The following is a 19083-nucleotide window of genomic DNA, read 5'->3' on the forward strand; positions in this document are numbered from 1 at the left end:
AAGACAAGGTTGCAGGGGCTGAAGAAGGCCTAGTTTGGAATTGCTTATCCTGTACTGGAGAAAACTTTGCTTTTTTTCACTGATAACTCTGAAACTCCAAAGTATTGGCTGCCTATGAAGTCCTGGATTTTATTTTGGCCTAACTGTGCATAAGAAAGGCTCCTATTTTTACTTGAGGAAAGGGACTCAAAAGGGGACAATGGAAATTTAGTTAGTTAAGCCTCTGAGTCGTTAACGTCCCCTTCATTCCGTCAGTCGGTGACTCAGAACCGCCACAGGAGCCCCTGTACAGGTAACGCTCTGAGGAGACACACACTCACCGTTTAGATGAGGTTTCCGATATTCTGCTGTTCCTGACCCAAATAATGGTAATTTCAAATTAACAAATGGCTATCATAACCAGATTACCAGCTGGTAACAGGCAGTGTGAATGGCACTGAGATCATGGGTCAAAGGAAGCAGGAACATCTGCTTCGGCCTTTGTCATCCTCTCAAGCTGTGCACCCGGTGCTTTGCAACAGGAAAGCCTTGAAGCGTCGGAAAGTGCTTGGTTGTCATTTAAGTTTGTGGAGACTGAATATACTCAAACCCAAGCCAAGGATGCAGGAGTGTGAGGTTCCACAGATGTGCCTTGGAGACGGGACAGCATTCATTCCTAGGTGACAGGTCAGCGCTGTGCTTGCCCTGGGGGACTGGGTGATGACGTGCGTAGGGGTCATTTCGAAGGGCAGGGGACTGGCCCCCGAAGAGGGACTCACCTTTTTGTTTGGGATGTCATTAAGGATGTGACTTGAGTGTCATTTATCCTGGCTAAAAAATTGTTTTTAAAAATATTTTTTGATTAAATCTCTAAAGATATTTTTAGGAAATCATCATGCTGTGATGCAGCCAATTCCTTATTCACCCACACAGCCAGCCATCTTTGCCTATGTGGGGAAGAATCCAGAGAAGAAGGAGTTTAAGGAGTTAGCCTGACGTCCCTAAATGATTCCTTGGCAAAGGCAGGGAGTGCTCGTGAGTCTTGGCACCGGGTGGGCACAGCTTCAAAATCCACAGTCGTTTGTCAGGAGAATCACTGGCACCTTCCCATTTCACAAAGGCGGCAGTTGAAATCTATCAAGTAGGAGGCGGAGAGCAAGAGCAGCATGGTGCCCGGGAGCTGAGTTCATGCCCCCGAAGGTAAAAGACGTTCCCAGCTGGTGCAGTCTTTGTCTCCCATTCCAACAGTAGATGTCAGACCAGTTTTGGAGGAGGAGCATTTACCAGAACAAGAGCCCGCAGTTTGGCAGGCCGGCGGGTCCCCGTGCACAACAGCTCTGAGGGCCCGGCGTGCCGGCAGGGCCGAGGTGTGAGGGTTGGGCAGCGAGGCGGTGCTCACGGCCGTGAAAACAGTGCTGCACTTTAGCTTTTCCCTTTCATCCTCTGTAAACAGAATGTTAGAGCTGCTTCAGTTAAGGCACCACAAAACAGGTGTTGAAGGAGGGTGAGCGCTAACCCCTCTCAGGACACCTTGAGTTCCCTGTTGGAGCCCCTCAGCCGGTGGTGCCCTTCCTAGAAGCCTGGAGGGGCGGGGTGGAGAACAGCCCTGCAGATGGCCACGCAGGGTCCTGGCACCTTGCTTCCGGGTGCTGCCTTTTCAACACAACTGCAGGCGACCCTGTCGACCCCCCTGTGGTCGCTCAGGAGACCAGCTGCCCCCAGAGATGTTCTCACTTCAGCCTGGCAAACAGGCGAGAAGTCTGCCCGACGCTGCAGAGAATGCTGGGATGCACCTCTTGTTCTGAGCAGGAAACAGGTCTCCAGAATTGTCCCTGATACCTTTCTTACCCTTTTGTCCATATTTATGAATAAAGTTCTAACGTCTGCAAAATGGAATCTGCTTTTCTTTGGGGAGCAGCCAGACCGCTGCTGTGATCCATCGGGAGCAAAACGCGGAGCTCCAGGGCCCCTTCTGTGTCTGCCCCCCCAACTCTTCCTCCTTTTTTGACTGGATGCTTATCGTTGGATTTAACATCTAAATCACTGTCTTTCAGATCCACTTATGGATGTATTTTAAAAAACACTAATGCTTTTAATTTTTAAACATCAGTAGCTACTTTCACAAAGTTTTGCATCTATTTATTAAGAGTGCACAGCTTTCAAGAGAGATTCCAGTAGTACTATGGGATCATATGAAGATGGTTGTGTTCTAAAACCAAGGAGATAGGCTGACTCCCAAAGGACATTAGCTCTTCCTCCGTGGTTCTTACATTTATGTAGTAGTCCTAGGATCAGTCTGCTTTGTCCAAACTTAAGCCTGCATCCCAGAGCATTGATGTTTTTTATTTTAAAAAAGTCACTTGATAGGCTGGCTTTCCTAGAAGTGCATTAAACTCCCTGCCTCAGAGCTGCAGGGTCATCAAGGATATGGCCCTTACTATCCGAGGTGGCCCCGCGTTGCTCTCCCGTTTGCAGTAAAACTCTGTCCTCTTCTTTCCACGTGGGGTTTCAGAGCAGGCTCTCAGCAGGGCTGACTTGAGCTGCTGTGAGGCGGAGATGTTAGGACGGGAAGTTCTCGGTTCTTGATGCTCCCGCCAAGTGATGGAGAGGTGGCTTAAGCTACATACGGTTTTAATTCTGAGAAATAAAAATACCTTGAGAGCCAGAACAGTTCTCTGCTGAGGAGACTGTGGTACCTGTGAGACCTGAATGTGGGCTGAGGATGCGGGGAGTGAGGAGTCTCCCAGAGCACCATGCTTGTCCCCCCGCTATCGGAAGTGGGGCAGGAGGAAAACCAGGGCCCCAAGGCAGAAAGCAAACCTTTCTTTGTGGAAGGGCTGAACTGAAAATACGTCAGCATGGGCCCCTAGCACCCCACACTCTCCTGTTCTCTAAGGCAGTTTTGAAAAAGAGCCCCTTAGTTCTTTCCCAGGAGAGTATTTCCTTGCCTTCCTCTGACCTGACCTAAGGCACTGGTGAGCAACCTGTTTGCTTGTTCAGTTTTGTGTTTGGCCCCAGAGCCAATTCAGAAAAAAAAAATTGAATGTCTCTGGGCATCTTTTATGTTCCAGACAGGAGGGGTTTGTTACTAGAACCTAGATTACCACTACATCGAGTGGGAAGATGAAAATGAGAAAAATGACACATTTGTGGGTACATGAAGGTGATTTCTGAGCATTTTTGAGGCATAGCAACATGCAGGCAACTTTCTAATCTTTCATCCCTTCTTTGTTTAGGGCTTTAGAATTCTTAAAGTGATTTTACACACTGCCTTGTTTTACTCCTAAAACAGCCCGAGGGGTTGGTGCCATCATCCCTGTTGTGCAGGGGGACAATTGGCCCTGTAGAAGTGGGTGGCCGCCCAGGGGCCTGCAGCAAGGCAGCTGCAGTTCCAGGAGGGCGGACACAGCTCACAGCATGACCCGTGCGTCCTGCCGCTTTACCCAGGTCTCCAGCAGAGCTTGGAGTCCCCGGTGTAGGACGGCCCCACAGGCAGGTGCTGGTGACACCGGAACGCACACAGCTGAGTTGCTCCCGGGAGCCTTTGTGTGGCTGAGGGGGCCGTTCCTGGGCGTTGGCCTACGAGTCTCTGTTCTTAGGGCTGTGTTTGAAATGGGCACGTGGCCTTCTGCAGGGTGGGCAAAGGCACCGGTTTACCAGCCCTGCCCTCAGGCACACTAGCCAGTGTCAGCTTGGGTCCTGGCCTCAGAGATACTCCCTTTCCACAACTAAACCAGAATTTTTTCCCCTTTTCACTTCTGCAGATTCATATCAGTGACACATTATTGTCCCTTAAGTAGAGAGCATTGTTTTGGAACTTTCTTACAATTCCTTGGCTATGTCTAGTTAGTTGTGCTTGTTAAACACATAGTGACTACATCATTTTAGTACTGGGCCCCTGCTGACTGGCAGCACTTCTGGCAATCCTGCATGGGGGCCATTACCCCAGAGGCCACGGAGATGCCAGGGGGCAGCACTTGTGGTTCAGAAGCCTGCACTTCCAGAAGGGAAGAAGCAGCCCAGGGGGTCCCTGCACCCGATGTTTGCTCCAGTCTGACGGTGATTTGATAAAGTGAGCCTGCATCTGTGCTGGGGGACCCGGTCTTTGCCGAGATGAGCAGTGACTGAAGTCACCTCCCTAAGGATCACCTGTGGATCCCCAGGTTTTATGTTTACGTTCAGCCTTAAGATCAGTTTCTTCAGTAAGGTGGGCACATCTTCAAGACTTAGGCCAGAGAGGCCCTGTCATTGTCTGGCAGGCGCGCTTGGCTGGCCCCCCCCCACCTGCCGAGGCGCCCGTGCCTGCTGTCGGGAGCGGCCGTCAGGGAGGCATGCCCACCCTCGTCCAGCCAGCCCCCGACGCTGAGCCCCTGCCACCCCCAGCTCTCTCTCTCCTTGTGAGCACTGTCTGGACCACAGCGGTCCCTCACGAAAACATCTGGCAGTGGGCGGAGCGGAAGGACGGAGCGGTCTGTGTAAACACACCACAGAGGAGCCAGACATTTCCATTATTATTATTTTTTGGAGGCATAATTTAGTCTTCTTACCTAAAGCACCTTTCCCTCCCTCTGGCAATCCAGAACTACAGAAAACTCAGCACCAGAGGATGTAGGGGAGTCCTCCGTTCCCCATCCCTGCCCCCCTGCACCTCAGATACCCTCTGAATGATCACCAAGCCAGGCTCACACAACCGCATTTCATTCTCCCCTGTGTGTGTTCTTTCTCTTACACACACACACATGCGCACACACGCACACTCACATGAAAAGAAAGAACCGAAATCCACTGAAGCATATGGGGGAAAGATTTAAGAACATCTTCCTCCCCAGCTGGCGCTCAGACGCCCTGCCTTCCCAGCAGGGGCTCACCCTGTTCCGCTGCGAGTCCCCCTGAGGATGACAGGCAGCGTCCACCAGTTCCCCGTGGTGCCCTCTGGCTGGTGCCGTGCCCTGAGTCAGTCGTTCTGCTTCTGCTTGCTGTCGGCGTTGCCGTAGGCGGAGCCCTTGTCGATTTCTGTCACGCCGATCATCCATCGAACGCCCATGGAAGCTGCAGAGATGGCAAGGGCAGGGGTCAGGAGTGGCCTGTGGGAATCCAGGGCCATCTGCCCGGTGAGAACCAGAGAAGGCCGCTGTCTGCAATCTCAAGCATCAGCTCAGAGCTGGCTCATGGAGGGTGCCCCTTCAAAGCCCCCGTTCTCCAGTGACCCGTGAGCATGGGCATCAGGGTCTTCTCGGCCTAAGGGACATTAAAGTGAACAGCAAGGCCATTCTGTTGGCATGTTCTCCTTCGGCGCTGGAGGCGGGCAGAATCTGGTAAGCCATACCAGCTCTACATGGGGGCCACAGCATTCCCCTCTTGCCCAAGCCATCCCCAAGGCAAAGAGGATTCTTTTGTGACTGCAGGGCGGGAGCTGACAGAGCGCTGTTCAGTGAAGCTTCATGACAGACCAGGAGCCAGGAGGGCAGGAGCTCACCTAGCTCCTCAGCACCTATGTGTCCCAGTACAGCTTTTAGCGCAACTACCAAAGCAGTGACCAAGCAAAGGCCCTCCTCCCTCCACAAAAGCCTCTTCTTTGGCCCAAATAGAGAACGTGTAGGACCCACATGACAGTCGAGATTAACCCCTAGGAAGCTGGAAAACGGGGCAAAAGCTCAGAAGCTGCAGTTCGAGGTCCTCCCACTGGAAAGGGCGGACTTGGGGGTCCCCTTGGGGGCAGAGGTCGCACTTTAATCTCCCTGACATGCCACCAACAGACACAGGGCCTGGCAAATAGTCCATATGTAATATGCATTTCAGAAAGGGTACATGGGTAATGACTGCAGTCTCTGTGTCACCTGTTCAGAGAGCATTGCCGTAGCATCTGTGAGCAGATGGAGCAGACCAGGGTGGGCAAGTACCAGCAGCCAGCAGCATGTACACGGACCCGAGGGTCAGTGACAGGCAGGCCGACCCCAGCCTGGGGCCAGCTCTAAACAGGCCCTGTCCCGGTGTCGGAGCCTCCCTGAAGTCGCAATGCTGGTATCACATGGAACAGAGGCAGGTAAAACACAGACTGCATGGCTCAGAGGCTTTTTGAACAAGACAAGCACAGAGCAATTGGGGTTTTCCTGCATCCTCTTATTTCTCTATATTTTTCTACAAAGAGTGGTTGTCATTTTAATTTTCAATATTAAGATGTATCTTTAAGAAAGCCTACAGCAGGGTCTATTTTAGGGACAGTGGCCAGTTTGCCCATTGCGATCATACAGTCTAGGACTGGTTGGCTTGATCCAGAACAATGAGACAGGTTTACGTGTTGTGACATGTAGGTGGCCACGATTTATTAGGTGAAATAGAGAAACGCCATTTGTGTGAATTTATATTGCACGTATGTCAGAGTGGAAGAATGTACACCAAAGCGTGAATACTGATGGTGATTTCCAGGGAGCGGGCTCAAGGGGGAGTCATGTCCAGAGACATTTGCAATTTTTTACACTTTTATATTGTCTGGGTCTGTTACAGTGAGCATAGGGCACCTGTATGCTTTGCAGGAGTAACTGAGATGTGCCCATTTGAGACAAGCATGCACATTACTTCATGCTTTTGACTCCAAGTATTTTTCCTCCGTCTCAGAAAAGCAGGAGTCACTCTGCCCATGCTCTCCAATGTCTCGGGAGATGCAGACGCTCAGACAAGTTTCCCTCTGGCTCCAGGAAGCACAGACTGTCCCTGTGTCTGGGGCGGGAAGGAAGAGCAGGGGCATCAGATGTCCCCTTCAAGTCCCAGTGGCCTCCTCCAGGAAAGCTTGTGACATGAGGAGACAGCTGTAGTTCGAAGCTGCTGGTCAGCTGAGGCCAGTGTGGGTTAAGAAAATCTGGTTACTCAGCAGCGCTGTTGGGACGTCAGGGGAGGGGGCCAAGGTGCTGCACATCCCCTTCCCCGAGGAGCCTGGACCTGCTTTGCGTGAGGAGATCCTCAGTCAGTTGGGGTTGTGCTGGGGGTGGGTGGGAAAGGTTTTCCTCAGAGAAGGAAGAACTGAATATAAGGAGCGCCTTCTGCAGGGGCCGGGAAGGGGCGACCCAGCCCTGGAGGCTCTGAGCAGGTGCGTCACTGCTGTGGCACAGGGATAAGGGACCTCCGCCCTGGCAGGAAAGGGGCAGCAAGGTGCCCTCCCTCCGGGCTGGCCTGCATGTGCATCTGATGCGTCCAGCCTCCCAGCTGCTGAGGGGGCCCCCTTCCTCCTAGATGGTGCAGTCCTGTGCTCAGTGTGTGCCCCCCCAGGCCCGTCTCCATCACATGCGGCCCTGCAGCTGAGGGCTGCTGCCCCCTCTTCCCGCCAGCCTCTTGCCCTCGACTTACCCACAAAGAAGACTAGGACGAAGCTGGCCAGAGTCAGGGAGGACCCGCTGCTGATCATGTTGCTGAGGAAGCGTAAGAAGGGGTAGAGCAGCAGCGAGGCCCAGACCAGCCAGTTCACGAGCGTCCAGGGCCGCCGCGGGGGCACCAGGGGCGTCTCGGGGAAGGTGCCCGTCCTGTAGTACTCCTCCTGGAAGGCGTCCTGGGGACGGAGAGGCCGCCCTGAAGCGCTTTCCTCGGAAACGGCCCGTGCTCCCAAGGCAGCTCAGAGGGGCAGGGGCGGTGTGCAGCAGACCTGGGGCTGCAGCCAGTCAGGGTGAGGCGTGGGCCCCAGACTGGGCTGTCCCCAGCCTGCAGGGCATGTGGAGAGACAAGGTGTGCAGCTCTCACAGCCCGGCCGAGGCCTGGTGCCACCGACCAGCGCTGAATGTGGAGGGGATGAGCCCAGGCCCAAGTCCGGCCTTACCGGGGGCAGGAAGCGCAGAGCCCGTGCCTTGGAGGAGGGCTGGCCCAGGAGCGTGCCTCCCACCGTGATCCCTGCACTGTGCCTGGCATGCCCAGCTCCCGCCCGCACGCCCGGCATTGCCCACCCCTGACCTGCACGCCTCTCACCTGGCCAGATGTAGCCCACACCCTGCACTGCCTGCACAGCCCACAGGCTCCCCACAGCACCCAGCCAGCTCTGAGCCTGCGCTGCTGACAGAAGGGTGCTCACAGGGGTGGAGGTGCTCATGGAGGAGGCAGCAAATGAGAACTTGGTGCCCAGCTAGGCCAGTGGCCAGTGACATTGCGCTCCAGGCCTCTTTCCTTCCTTGGGAGCAAACGACTATTTTAAATGACTGGAGACAGGTCACCAGGCTCCTGCCCTCACGTGTTAGAGCAGATTCTCATCTGAGGCCCAGCCTGGAATAAACACAGTGCTCCCCCGATCCATGGGGGATGCTTTCGGGACCTTGGGGGAAGGGGGGAATGCCTGAAACTCGGCATAGTACTGAAGCCTGTGGGTTTTCCTATATATACATACCTATTGATGAAGGTTAATTTATAAACTAGGCACAGTAAGAGAGTAACAGCAATAACTAATAGTAAAATAGAACAGTTATAACAATATGCTGTAATAAAAGTTAACTGAATGTGGTCTCAAAATAACTTACTGTGCTGCACTAACCCTTCTTGTGAGGGTGAGATGCTGAAGTGCCTATGGGTGAGATGGAGTGAGGTGGATGGTGTGGGCATGGTGGCCCAGCCGTAGGCCACCACTGCCCTCTGACCGTATGTCAGAAGGAGGAGCATCTGCTTCTGGACCACAGTTGATCACATGTAGCCAGAGCCGCTGATGAGGCTAACCTGATCGGTTAGGGTAAGGACATCGATAGGATAACAGCTGTACCAGAAACTCTGCTCATCCACACCTGAATCTCCGTGTTGTATGCATGCGTGCGTGCTGCTGAGGGGTCTGCAGGAAATCTCTCAGGCCCTCCAGGAGGCTTGGTGCAGGGTACAGGAGAGACCCCGGGAGCACCATGGCCAGGACTCATCCCAGGCGCATGCACAGTGGAGCTGCCACCCAGGCTGGGCCCAGGGGACGCCCAACAAGCCACTCTGCAGGCGGTGTGAGTGGGTGACACAGTGGGACCCAGGCAGCACCAAAGCCAGGGCGGGCCAGTGGGCACAGATTGAGGCACCCGGAGGACGCACGTACCAGACGGTCACACAGGGTGAGAAGGAGGGCCCGGCACTGAACCTTCTCCAGGTTCAGCCTCAGACAACCATGGGGAGCGTCCCTGATTCTTAATCTGGTACCTAATTCAGATATAGTAGAAATAGCCTGGGGATGACAATGGGTACGCTGAATACAGCATTCCTGTGTTTCCTTGGCTTCTTTTTAGCCTTAGTTCTCTAAGGAAGACGAGCTTCCAGACACCTTAAGTGCTGAATTCTTCCCCTTAACCAAAGAGAGAGATGTCTCACGTGTCTCGTGCTTCTCTTTTCTTCCAATCAGGGTGTACCGGGTAATATGCTTCTTTTACCACTCACAGTCATGACTAAAACTAGTTCACAAATGAGCCCCATTGAGGGAGACCCTCTGGCCGTTCCATGGGTGCTGGGGAGCTCTTCCCTGCGGCCCCTTCCCCAGCCCCTTGCCGCACTGGCCCCCTAGCCGTGCTGGCCCTCTCACCAGGCCTGGCTTCCCACTGCGCCTGGCCCAACCTGCCGTGCTGCGGGGACAATGTGCGGATGCCAGGAAGATCTCAGGGTAAATGAAGTCAGCAATTACAGGACAGTCAACTCGGGTGCCAAGTGCTCCCACACTCCAGAAGCAAGGGAGATGGAGCTGATCGCCCAGACGACTTGCAAGGAGGTGACAGTGACACGTGGGATGCCAGTCACACGTGGGATGCCCAGAGAGATGGCACCTAACTGCCAAGGCCTCTTGTTTTGTCTCCTTGCTGGTTAATTTTTCTCATCCCAGTTGGGGCCACCTGATAGCAAAGGAGTGTAATGGACTTAATGTTTGCATCCCCCAGAGTTCATACGTCTTAACTCCCAGTGTAATGGCATCACCAGTGGGGGGACGGGAGGCAAGTCACGAGGCTGGAGCCTCACGACGGGATTCGTGGCTTGCAGGAGAACTCAGGGGAGCCCCCTCACCCCTTCTGCCATGTGAAGGCTCAGCACCCCAGGCCAGCCGCGACTAGCTCCGGCCCTGCCGGTGCCCCGGCCCTGCACTCCTGATGAGCACCCAGGACAGTGAGAAATAAATTTCTGTTGCTCACAAGCCACCAAGTTCGTGGCACTTCGTTACAGAAGCCCGACTGGACTAAGGAGGGGATGCTTTTGTGCCTTTTTGAAAAAACAGTTTTATTGAAGTGCAATTTACGTACCATAAAACGCACCCATTTAAACAAGGGCAAGGTTTCTTTTTCCTTTTCTTTTGATTTCTTTTACTTTATAGTCTTGGTAGTGCTTTTCTATTGTAATGTTATGATGGGCAGCCAATGGTGGCTTTTCACCTCGTTTCCAGAAAGACATTTGCTTAGCCAAGATTTTTTATGTGTACCTCCAGCAGAGGAAGAGCAGGCGCTCCCTTCCTGGGACTCAGCCAGATTCAGAACTTCATATTCACTCCAAAGTTTTCTTTTTATCTGGTTTGCTTAGAAAATGACTTGTCGCCCAAGTCCCTCGCTGCGCCCCAGTGGCAAGGCTGCTGCAGTGGCTCGCTTGCCTCCCAGGCGCCAGGGCTGCAGTGCTGGGACTGCAGGGTAGGACACAGCGCGGGGGCCAGGCCTCAGCTCCAGCGGCAGAACGCCTGCGACCTCCCTCTGGCTGGTGCTACTCCCTTTGTGGTGCCGTCCACCCGGCAGGGAGAGGCCTCTGGTTAGAGATGCTGCCGTTTCCCCACGTGGTATCACTATGTGGCAAGCAGTAAGTCGGAACTGGGAAATGTACTCGGTGAAAGAAGAACTGGTTTGTTCCCAGAAAGAAACATCAGCATCAATGTCCAAAGGAGGATGAGGCCCTACGGATGTGGGCAAGTCCCCTGAGCACACGTCTGCCACTCGCACAAAGCACCTGGGAGTGGCCACCATCCATGCACGGCTGGGCAGCCACACGGAGTGGCTCCTGACCGCAGCCTCCAGAACCCCCACAGCCCCAGGACAGCTCAGAATGGCACTTCCTTCACCCACTTTATAATTTGCGCCATTAATGGCTGATGCCTAATCCCTTCAGCTGACTTCAAACTACAGTCCAGGGAAATCCTTTTTTTTATTCAAGCCATACAGCTGAGAAATCACAACGGCTCTGAGGAAAGGTGTTTCTGGAACTACAGGTTCGACGTGAGATTGGGTTGATCTGGGAACTTTTTGTCCCCAAGGAGTCATGTGAGGGTGTGAATGCTTTGTCAAATCCCACACACACCCTCCAGCCAGCTGGGGGTTCCAAATGCTGGCAAGTCATGGGCTGTGCCTGTCTAAAGGCTCCATTTGTTCAACTGAAAGATGGGCCTGCTTTCAGAGACGACGCCCTTCCTGACTTAGTCTTAAATGACACTGATGGAGAGTGGGTATCTTTTTACTTATGTCCCTGCTTAGAAAGAATAAAATGTTGGCACACCGCTGCCCACCCCCCTCTCCCACATCTGTGGAAACCTTGTCCATTAAATCAAAGTCTGAGAACTGCTGCCTTAAAATCCCAAGCTCAAAGTCAACAGAATTGTCCTTTGACATCATACATCCAACAGGTGATAACATGGAACCCCACTTCTACAAGCCTGGTGGGGGCCCCCAATGCATCAGGCTCCTGAGAAAGCAGAGCTGGCTCAGAAACCACAGGATGCAGTAGTTCCTTGACATCCCCTCTTGGAGAATCTGACCACTGCTACTTGCTGCTCCGTGGTTGCCCCTTAAGGGCCAGGCCAGCCTTGAGGGTCTGTGCACAGCCCCGGTCCTCCTTGGAGAGAAAGGACCTGGCAGCCAATCCTGGCTACAACTAACGAGCTGGAGGACCGGGCAGGTCTCGTCACTCTCTGGACTTTAATTCCTTCATCAGTAGCAAGAGCTCTGAACTGGGTGATCCTCCCAAAGGGAACATGTCATCTTCATGGGTCCATAGTCTCGGGAGACTTTCCCAGAAGGAATGGCGCCTCCACACCAAGAGCCCTAGAGGCTGGGGGCACACAATAGCCACAGCCCTCCTGCCTGGGGCCCCAGAGAGAACGGGCTGATGGAGAAAACCCTCCTTTGATGGGTGGGTTTTCGGAGCCCACGTTTCTTGGAGATTTGTTCTTGTGGCTCTTTACAAAAGGATTCTTTTTTTAGGCCTTCTCTTAGCACGTTTTTCTTCTTGCTAACACTGACATTTTTATACTGCCTCAATGATTAAGCCAGAAGGCAGCACACAACACCGCCTCATGCATGAAACCAGAGGGAGAGAATTTGTATTGTGTTCTGCTGTCAGGTCTGGGTCTGCGTAAGCACAGAACCCCGATGACTGTGGATCTTGTTGAAAAGCACCAGGCAGCGCATTTCCAAATGGGTCCTCAGAATATCTGCGTCAGAAGCAGTTTCCCAGAAATGTGCATTCCTAGGTCCCCCTCACACCTACCAGGTGAGGCTCTCTGAGGTCGAGGTCCAGGAATCTGTTCGGTCCCAGCCTCTGGCGGCAGCTGAACCAGCCCCTATTCACTGCTTGTCAGAGGAGCCCAGACACCTGTGCCCATACCCGTGCCCGTCCAGAACAGAGGCCGGAACTACAAGTCTGTTAAGTGGCCATTATAGGGAACACAGGAGCAACTTGCTCAGAGTATATCAAGATCTGGATTCCCAAAACTAAGCATTTTCATAAAAAGTATCTCTATGTAATCAGATCACAGTAATTTGATAGTAGTTTGGACCAAATCCTACCCTCAAAGGTGGGATTGAAATTCTTATTCCACTGTAGCGGAGGTCCCTTAAAATTCTGTGTACTTATCTTCTCTAGAGGAATGGGGAGGAGACAGCAACGGTCAGACAGTCTGTAGTTATGGAATCTGGTGAATGGAAATCAGAATCCTATTAATGTATTTGCTTCTAGATAACGAGCTGGTCTGGGCTTAAAACGTATGATGAATCAGAAATAAGTTTTTACTGGGTGATGAGACCTGATCATAAAGACACCTTCTTCACCAGCTGGAAGCTGAGCTTTTCTCCTCCATAAGATCCAGCAGGAAGGGCAGCAATGGTCAGACTCTCTGTGCCCTGTGCATGTCTTTCAGAGAACCCAGTGAAGGATAAGGCCCTGCTCAGAGGAAGTAAAGAGAAAGTGGGGGCCCTGGTTGCTGGACGACAGACAGGATGGCAGGGTGCCTTGCAGGGGATCCAGCCAGCCAGGGTGGGCCCTTGCAGGGCTTCATCCTGTGTGTGCCAGCAATCTTTTGAGGCCACACAGCCATCAGGATCACGTGTGCCGTTCTCTCCCTTCCTGTCCACCACAGAAGCCCCTTTAGAAAATCATCTGCTACATTCTTTTCCCTGTTGCCAGTAGAGCACCAGCCCCAGATGGTTGATAACTGGGGTATGAGGTTGCACCCAGTGGGAAAGGCTTGCCACCCTGTCAGCTCTCAAAGGCCCCGCAGTGCACCCACAGTGGCCACTTGGAATGGGCCCGTGGGCCCCGAGCAGCGCCCGGCACACTGACCTTCTCCTGGTAGAGCTTGTGCAGCCAGGTGGAGCACCTGTCCTCGTCCTCCGGGACTTCTTCCAGGGGGATCCGCCTGCAAAGCAGAGAGCAGCTAGCAGGCGGGGTCCCCGCCACAGGCCCCGCCACCACTCCGAGGCGACAGTGCCTGCCCACCTTCGGCTTCCATTTGGATAGCCTAGCTCATGTGGATGTGAAGAGGGTAATTCACTTGGTGACGAGGGAAAATCCACCTTTGTATTGAGGAAATACAGGCACAGACTTAGTCACGGCCCGTGAAGGGATGGCCCAGGGCCTGGGTCCGCGGTCAGGCAGGACGGCCATCCAGGCGGGGGGGCCACCTGCCTCTTTCCACCCTTCCTACCCCACGGAAAGACTCCAAACTCCTATGTGTGCCCCTTGGGTGGGGGGCAATACTGCCTCAGTTTCCACACGAGATAATCCAATATACACAGAATCTAAGTACAGGCAATAATATGCTAGGACTTTCCTTAGCCAGGTAATGACTTTAATGCTAATGGCGAAGTACCTCCTATCAACTGATTCTTTTGACCTCCTGGCAGTGTTGAGACCAACTTTCTGCAAGGATTTTAGCAAAAAAAAAAAAAAGTATATCTTGGGAACTAATGTTGCCCCAGGATGGGAGAAGCCAGGGACCCTCCCCAGGCTCTGTGGCTCCCACACTTCACTCAGCAGTGGTATGTGAGCAATTCCAGGGTGGCTGCGGGGCTGAGGCTGGCACAGCTGAGGGCTCAGCCATCTGCAAACAACCCATCCTGAGCAAGGGGGAGGTCTGGGCCATGTGTCCTGTTCCATGTACATTTCTGTTCTCAGGTTGCTGGCTTTGTGATTTTAAGGCATGTTTATTTACATCTGGTTTTGTCCATGTAAAATTCTTCATCCACCATGATTTTCCATGGGTCATTTCACTCCCCTTTCTGGCCCAGGACTATTTTAGTAATGAGATAGATTTTTAGGATTTATCCATCCCACTCTAGCCTGTTAAGGGAATAAACGGTGGCATTTCATCTGATAACAGAGCGTGTATTGCACAGAGGGGTTTTTCACATAATTCAAAGTTACCCTGGAAGCTCCTACATATACTTCCATGAACACTCGGCTTCTTTGCTCTTTCTGATTTACTGTGGTTTGGAGACCAGATCTCCAAGTGTGTTTCTGGATGAGGGCTAGAAAGCCTGCCTACCATTTCTTTATTCAGGTGGTGGGAGTTTAAGGCAATTTCACTCTTTTTAGTAACTTACTTGACATTATTGCCCTTCATGTTTTAAGATGTTGTATCGAGGTATACCGTGAAAATGCTTCTGTCATGTTTACTGGGCAATTGCAATAAGAAGTGTGTGCCCAGTAGCATAAATAGCCTTCCTCCGAGGCCATGGCAATAAACTGGCTTCACTGGCTGAACGTGGCATCATTTCAGCTGTTTATGCCCCGATTCCTACATGTGCTCCAGAGAGATGCAGTTACCTGAGAAAGGCCTTGTGGAGGTAAAATAGCCTTGCTTACTCTACCTGAGCCTGCCTGGGTGCTGAGGAGAGTTCTTGCCAGGCGTTAAAGGAACTGGGATAAAACCCCACTTGACTTCTGGGAGAAGGCCTCCTTTGGGAAGGTGGGTGGTTTTCTGCCCTCATCAGCCTTGTAGCTGAGTAATAAGGTGGACTGTCTGCTGCACTGTTAGAAAAGAAAAACTGATAATTATGATGCTTCTTTCCTATCACTAAAGGGGCAACCAGAGTGATTTCCAGATAGGAAATTTAATGCAGGCAGTCAGTCCACCAAAGCTTCTCTCTGGGCATGTTGCGCTTCTCACACAGCCTAGAGGAGATGGCCGGCCATTGTGGTTTCACATTGCCGAGTTGTCATATGGCGTCTGTAGGGTCAGAATGTGCTAGAACACCCAGCTGGTTCTCCAGTCATGGGTCATGTTGAATCGTGTTGGTGGGCCTCCAGGGAAGACACCCTCCCGCACGGGAAACCCGAGCCGTCCCAGAGCCCCATCACATTGCCCTTAATGCGGAATCACCACTGTGTTCTACGGTTTCAGCTGCTTTCTGCTCATCCCAATGGCACTGCAGAAGGCCGGGCTCAGACCTCTCCTGTCAGCTGGTACATAGAGAAGAACTTGTTTGTCTGATATCTCTTGAAGTGTTTTCAATAACATCATAAGCTGGAATATGGCACATATGTGAGGGATGGCTAAAATGTTCTCCATTTGCTCCAAGACCTCCTTCTACATCGTATATGCTCGGATCTGTGTGAATCAGCACCCTTTGAGAAAAAGGGTCAAAAAATAGTCTCTTCACACTCAGTCTCAAAGTGACTGTACAGTACTGGCTTCCATTTGTCCAGCCTGAGCTCTAACAAGAGCGAGTCGGTGAGAGGAGGTGGCTGAAGAGAGAGGAGGCTGCACTTGGTTCTTTACCGTAATGGTGTCTTGATATTAGTACAGACTGTGAATAAGTTCAGTACGGACTGCAGACAAAAGAGTATCTGACAGATTTCCCTGGAGGAAGGCCATTTGTGATGCATTGGAAATGGGGCCCTCTTTCTGGAAGGAGAGTGGGGCCAACTTACCTGACATATAAATCTGCGTGATATTTCTTTCCATTTAGGACTCCCAGCAGCGTTGGGTTTTCATTATTTCTGAAATTGAGTGTACAGTCATATACAGCTGAAACTATAAAAAATAAAACAAATACAAAGCAGTATATAGCATGTGAACCCAATTTTGTTTTGTAGATACACACATTGGAAAACAATAATCAAGCTGCTAACTAATCACATCAGAATGCGGGGACTACTGCTGCCGCCGCATGCCTTTCTGTATCGTCCAAGTGGTCTACATGGAACGCACGCCACCTTTTGTAATCAGAAAAGTACAATACAACTTAGTAATAGAAAACAGTTATTGCTGAAGTCAGATGAGTTTATAGAAGTACTGCAATGTCCCATCTAGATGTACTACATCAAATACCAATATTTAAACAAATATCATAGTAGGATAATTCATTCCAAAGCATACTGTCAAAGGGTCTATCTAAGGTATGGCGGCAGGGCCATTTTATAACTGTTTTTCCCTTAGATAAATAAGATGCCTATAAAACTAGAATAAGATGCTGGGAACTTAAGGAATTTAATCGCAGTCAGTGGAACGTGGCTGGGAAACAAACGAGGTGCCGGGACTTCCTGGGCCTGCCAAAGGCTGAGCTGACCTGTCGGCATACTGAAGGTTATGTCAGAATTCACGGTTGCAGCCCTGGGACCTGGTCCGTGCTTGGCAAATACTTGCTGGACGGGGGATGGATGGACGGCGGAATGCAGGAATGAGCTGGGGGCGGGAGCAGATGGCCACTCCCTACAGTCAGGGAGGCAGGACTGGGCAGGGTGAAGAACAGGACTTTGGGAGTCAGGCTGGGTGCCCGTGGGACCCTCTCTTCCACATGTCACAGCCTTCCTGAGCCCAGTTCCCCTGGAGAATGGGACTCGGGAGGCCTTCGTCACTGGTTGCTGAGATGAGGAGTGTCAGCACCTCCCACAGGGCCCAGCGTTTGTGTTCAACCAACTGTGAGCCTGGCACTTCACTGAGAGCTTTGCTATGTGCGATTACTCTTAATAAGGTGAGTAGGTGGATCGCAGGAGGGTAGAAAGCCTCTTGTCTGGTTGGGACTATGAAGAATCGAGACTGAAAAATCAGTAAGAAAATCATGGCCCACTTTCCTTGGCCTGCAGCTGTAGGCGCTGGCAGGCCTGCAGGGGGCGTGCTGGCAGCTTGAGTCCGTTTTTGCCAATGGGAGAGGGTCCCTCCTGTGGGCCTGCAGGAGTGCCTGGGGTGCCCCCCCACCCCGCGGAGGCCCTCCCACCCCTGCAGCCCCACCGGGAGCACTCCGCGTCCTCATCCTCAGTCAGCCTGGGGCTGAAGGCTGTCAGATCCCCTGGTGGGGAGAGGCCTCGCCGTCCCTAGGAGTAAGGCTGATGGAAAATAACCTCCATGGCTTTTACATTTTCCAGGCATTTTAAGCATAAAATTGCATAGAGTACAAAGCATTCAAGCTGTACGGGGTTTGGCTGTGGAGTCTGGGTTTGAGAACAAGAAAGGGTGGCAGAGCTCAGGCTGGGGAGGAAGTTCGGCGTTGACAGCCTCTTTCAGCCCAGTGGCTGCACGGGAGACGGGCACACACAGCAGAGGCCCCCAGGAACAGCCCCAGACTAGTGATTTGCACAATTCCCTCCTTTTCCAGAGGGGAAACCCCAAAGGAAGGGTCTTGGAGTGAAAGAACCGGGCCTGTCACTGAATCCGTCTGTCTGCAGAGCCCTTGAGAGGGATGGGAGACCCCCAGTCCTGCCACTGGGCAGGCAGCCCCGGTGTGAATCCCCAGCCTGCTGGGCACTAGCCAAACCACTTGGGATAAATTCCTTAACTTAGCTCTGAGCCCCAGCTTCCTCATCTGCAAACTGGGAGTAAAAGCATAAGTTTGCTTCATTGAATCTGGGGGGCTTGTGCTCCAGGCATATGGGAGGTGGCTGCACGTGGGCTGTTACCCTCAGGGGCGGCACGGCCTGCAGACCTGGGCAGCTTTGCCTGCCGCGGCCTGTGGGCAGAGCTCAGTCAGCAAGTCTCGCTGGGGGAACCCATATGGGGAAAGCCAGACCTAGAAGCTGGGCACACCCACCAGGGAAGGTGAGGAGAGCTGGGGGTCAGCAGGTGGCTCCTGGCAATAGCCAGCACTTGGCTAGATGTTCATGACGTGCCAGACCTGATGCTGAGCGCTCCATGGAGTTTCTCATTTGACCCTCCTTGCCACCCTGAGAGGTTCTACAGAAGAGCAAGCTTAGGGTCAGAGAGGTGAGGTGACTTGCCCAGCATCACACAGCTGGCGAGGGCAGGAGCCAGGACCCATGGCTTGGTCTTCTGATGCTCTGACGCTGGTGGATGGTGCAGAACGGAAGCAGCTTGTGTCTGGGAGGCTGAGGAGGGCCACACAGCAGGTGGGCAGGGCCAGAGAGCTAGTGACAGGCAGGTTTTAGTCCTTGGGGTGAATCCAGAGCAAATGAACTCCCCCAGCTGGTGCCCCACTGTGGCAAGGCTCCTTTGGGGGCATGGGCAGAGGAGAGGGAGGGTGGAGGTGGCCCTCCCTGATGGGACCTCAGTCCTGCAAGCAACTTCTCCTGCTTTTCTTTCCTTTCCCTGGCGTGATGGTGGGTGCTGGGTGTTGTAAGCAATGATGATGGTAATGTCTGTGGGCAATGCATGCAGCATGGGCCAGGGGGAGCAGTTGGTGACTAGAGGTGGTGGGGTGGGGTCGGGTAGGAAGGAAGCAAGGCAGACTTTGGGCAAGAGGAAACCAGAGTCAGCTGGACGAAGGTCAGAGCAGGGACACCGAGGGGCGGCCAGGGCAGGGCCACAAAGGCCACGTGGACAGTAGCCTGGGTGGGAGGAGATGTGGGGTTGGGGGGTCTTAGACTCCTTTCTGGGTGACCTGTTAAAGAGACCTCACTTGGGGACACGTTAAGCGCAGATTCAGTGGCCCCACGGCTCTAGCAGGAGGTCTGGGTAGAGGGGTCCTCATGGCC

At 52.8% G+C, this 19083-nt stretch overlaps 1 protein-coding gene across 5 annotated transcripts in view; it reads right to left on the minus strand.

The window, feature by feature from the left end:
- Positions 1-4770: 4770 nt before the first annotated feature.
- AGPAT4 (1-acylglycerol-3-phosphate O-acyltransferase 4) overlaps positions 4771-19083 on the minus strand; it is a 112301-nt gene continuing 97988 nt past the window's right edge. For 4 of the 5 annotated variants that reach the window (XM_037023935.2, XM_073219862.1, XM_037023922.2 and 1 more), the window contains 4 exons: positions 16087-16189; positions 13495-13570; positions 7321-7519; positions 4771-5028 (listed from right to left, as the gene is read on the minus strand). In XM_037023935.2, the coding sequence (XP_036879830.2) occupies positions 4934-5028; positions 7321-7519; positions 13495-13570; positions 16087-16189 (473 nt within the window). In that variant the 3' untranslated portion in view covers positions 4771-4933. The remainder of the gene's footprint in view (positions 5029-7320; positions 7520-13494; positions 13571-16086; positions 16190-19083) is intronic. The other variant, XM_037023932.2, reaches the window with a different exon arrangement.

The sequence above is a fragment of the Manis javanica genome, chromosome 13 (genome assembly GCF_040802235.1).
Source record: "Manis javanica isolate MJ-LG chromosome 13, MJ_LKY, whole genome shotgun sequence".
Classification (NCBI taxonomy): Eukaryota; Metazoa; Chordata; class Mammalia; order Pholidota; family Manidae; genus Manis; species Manis javanica.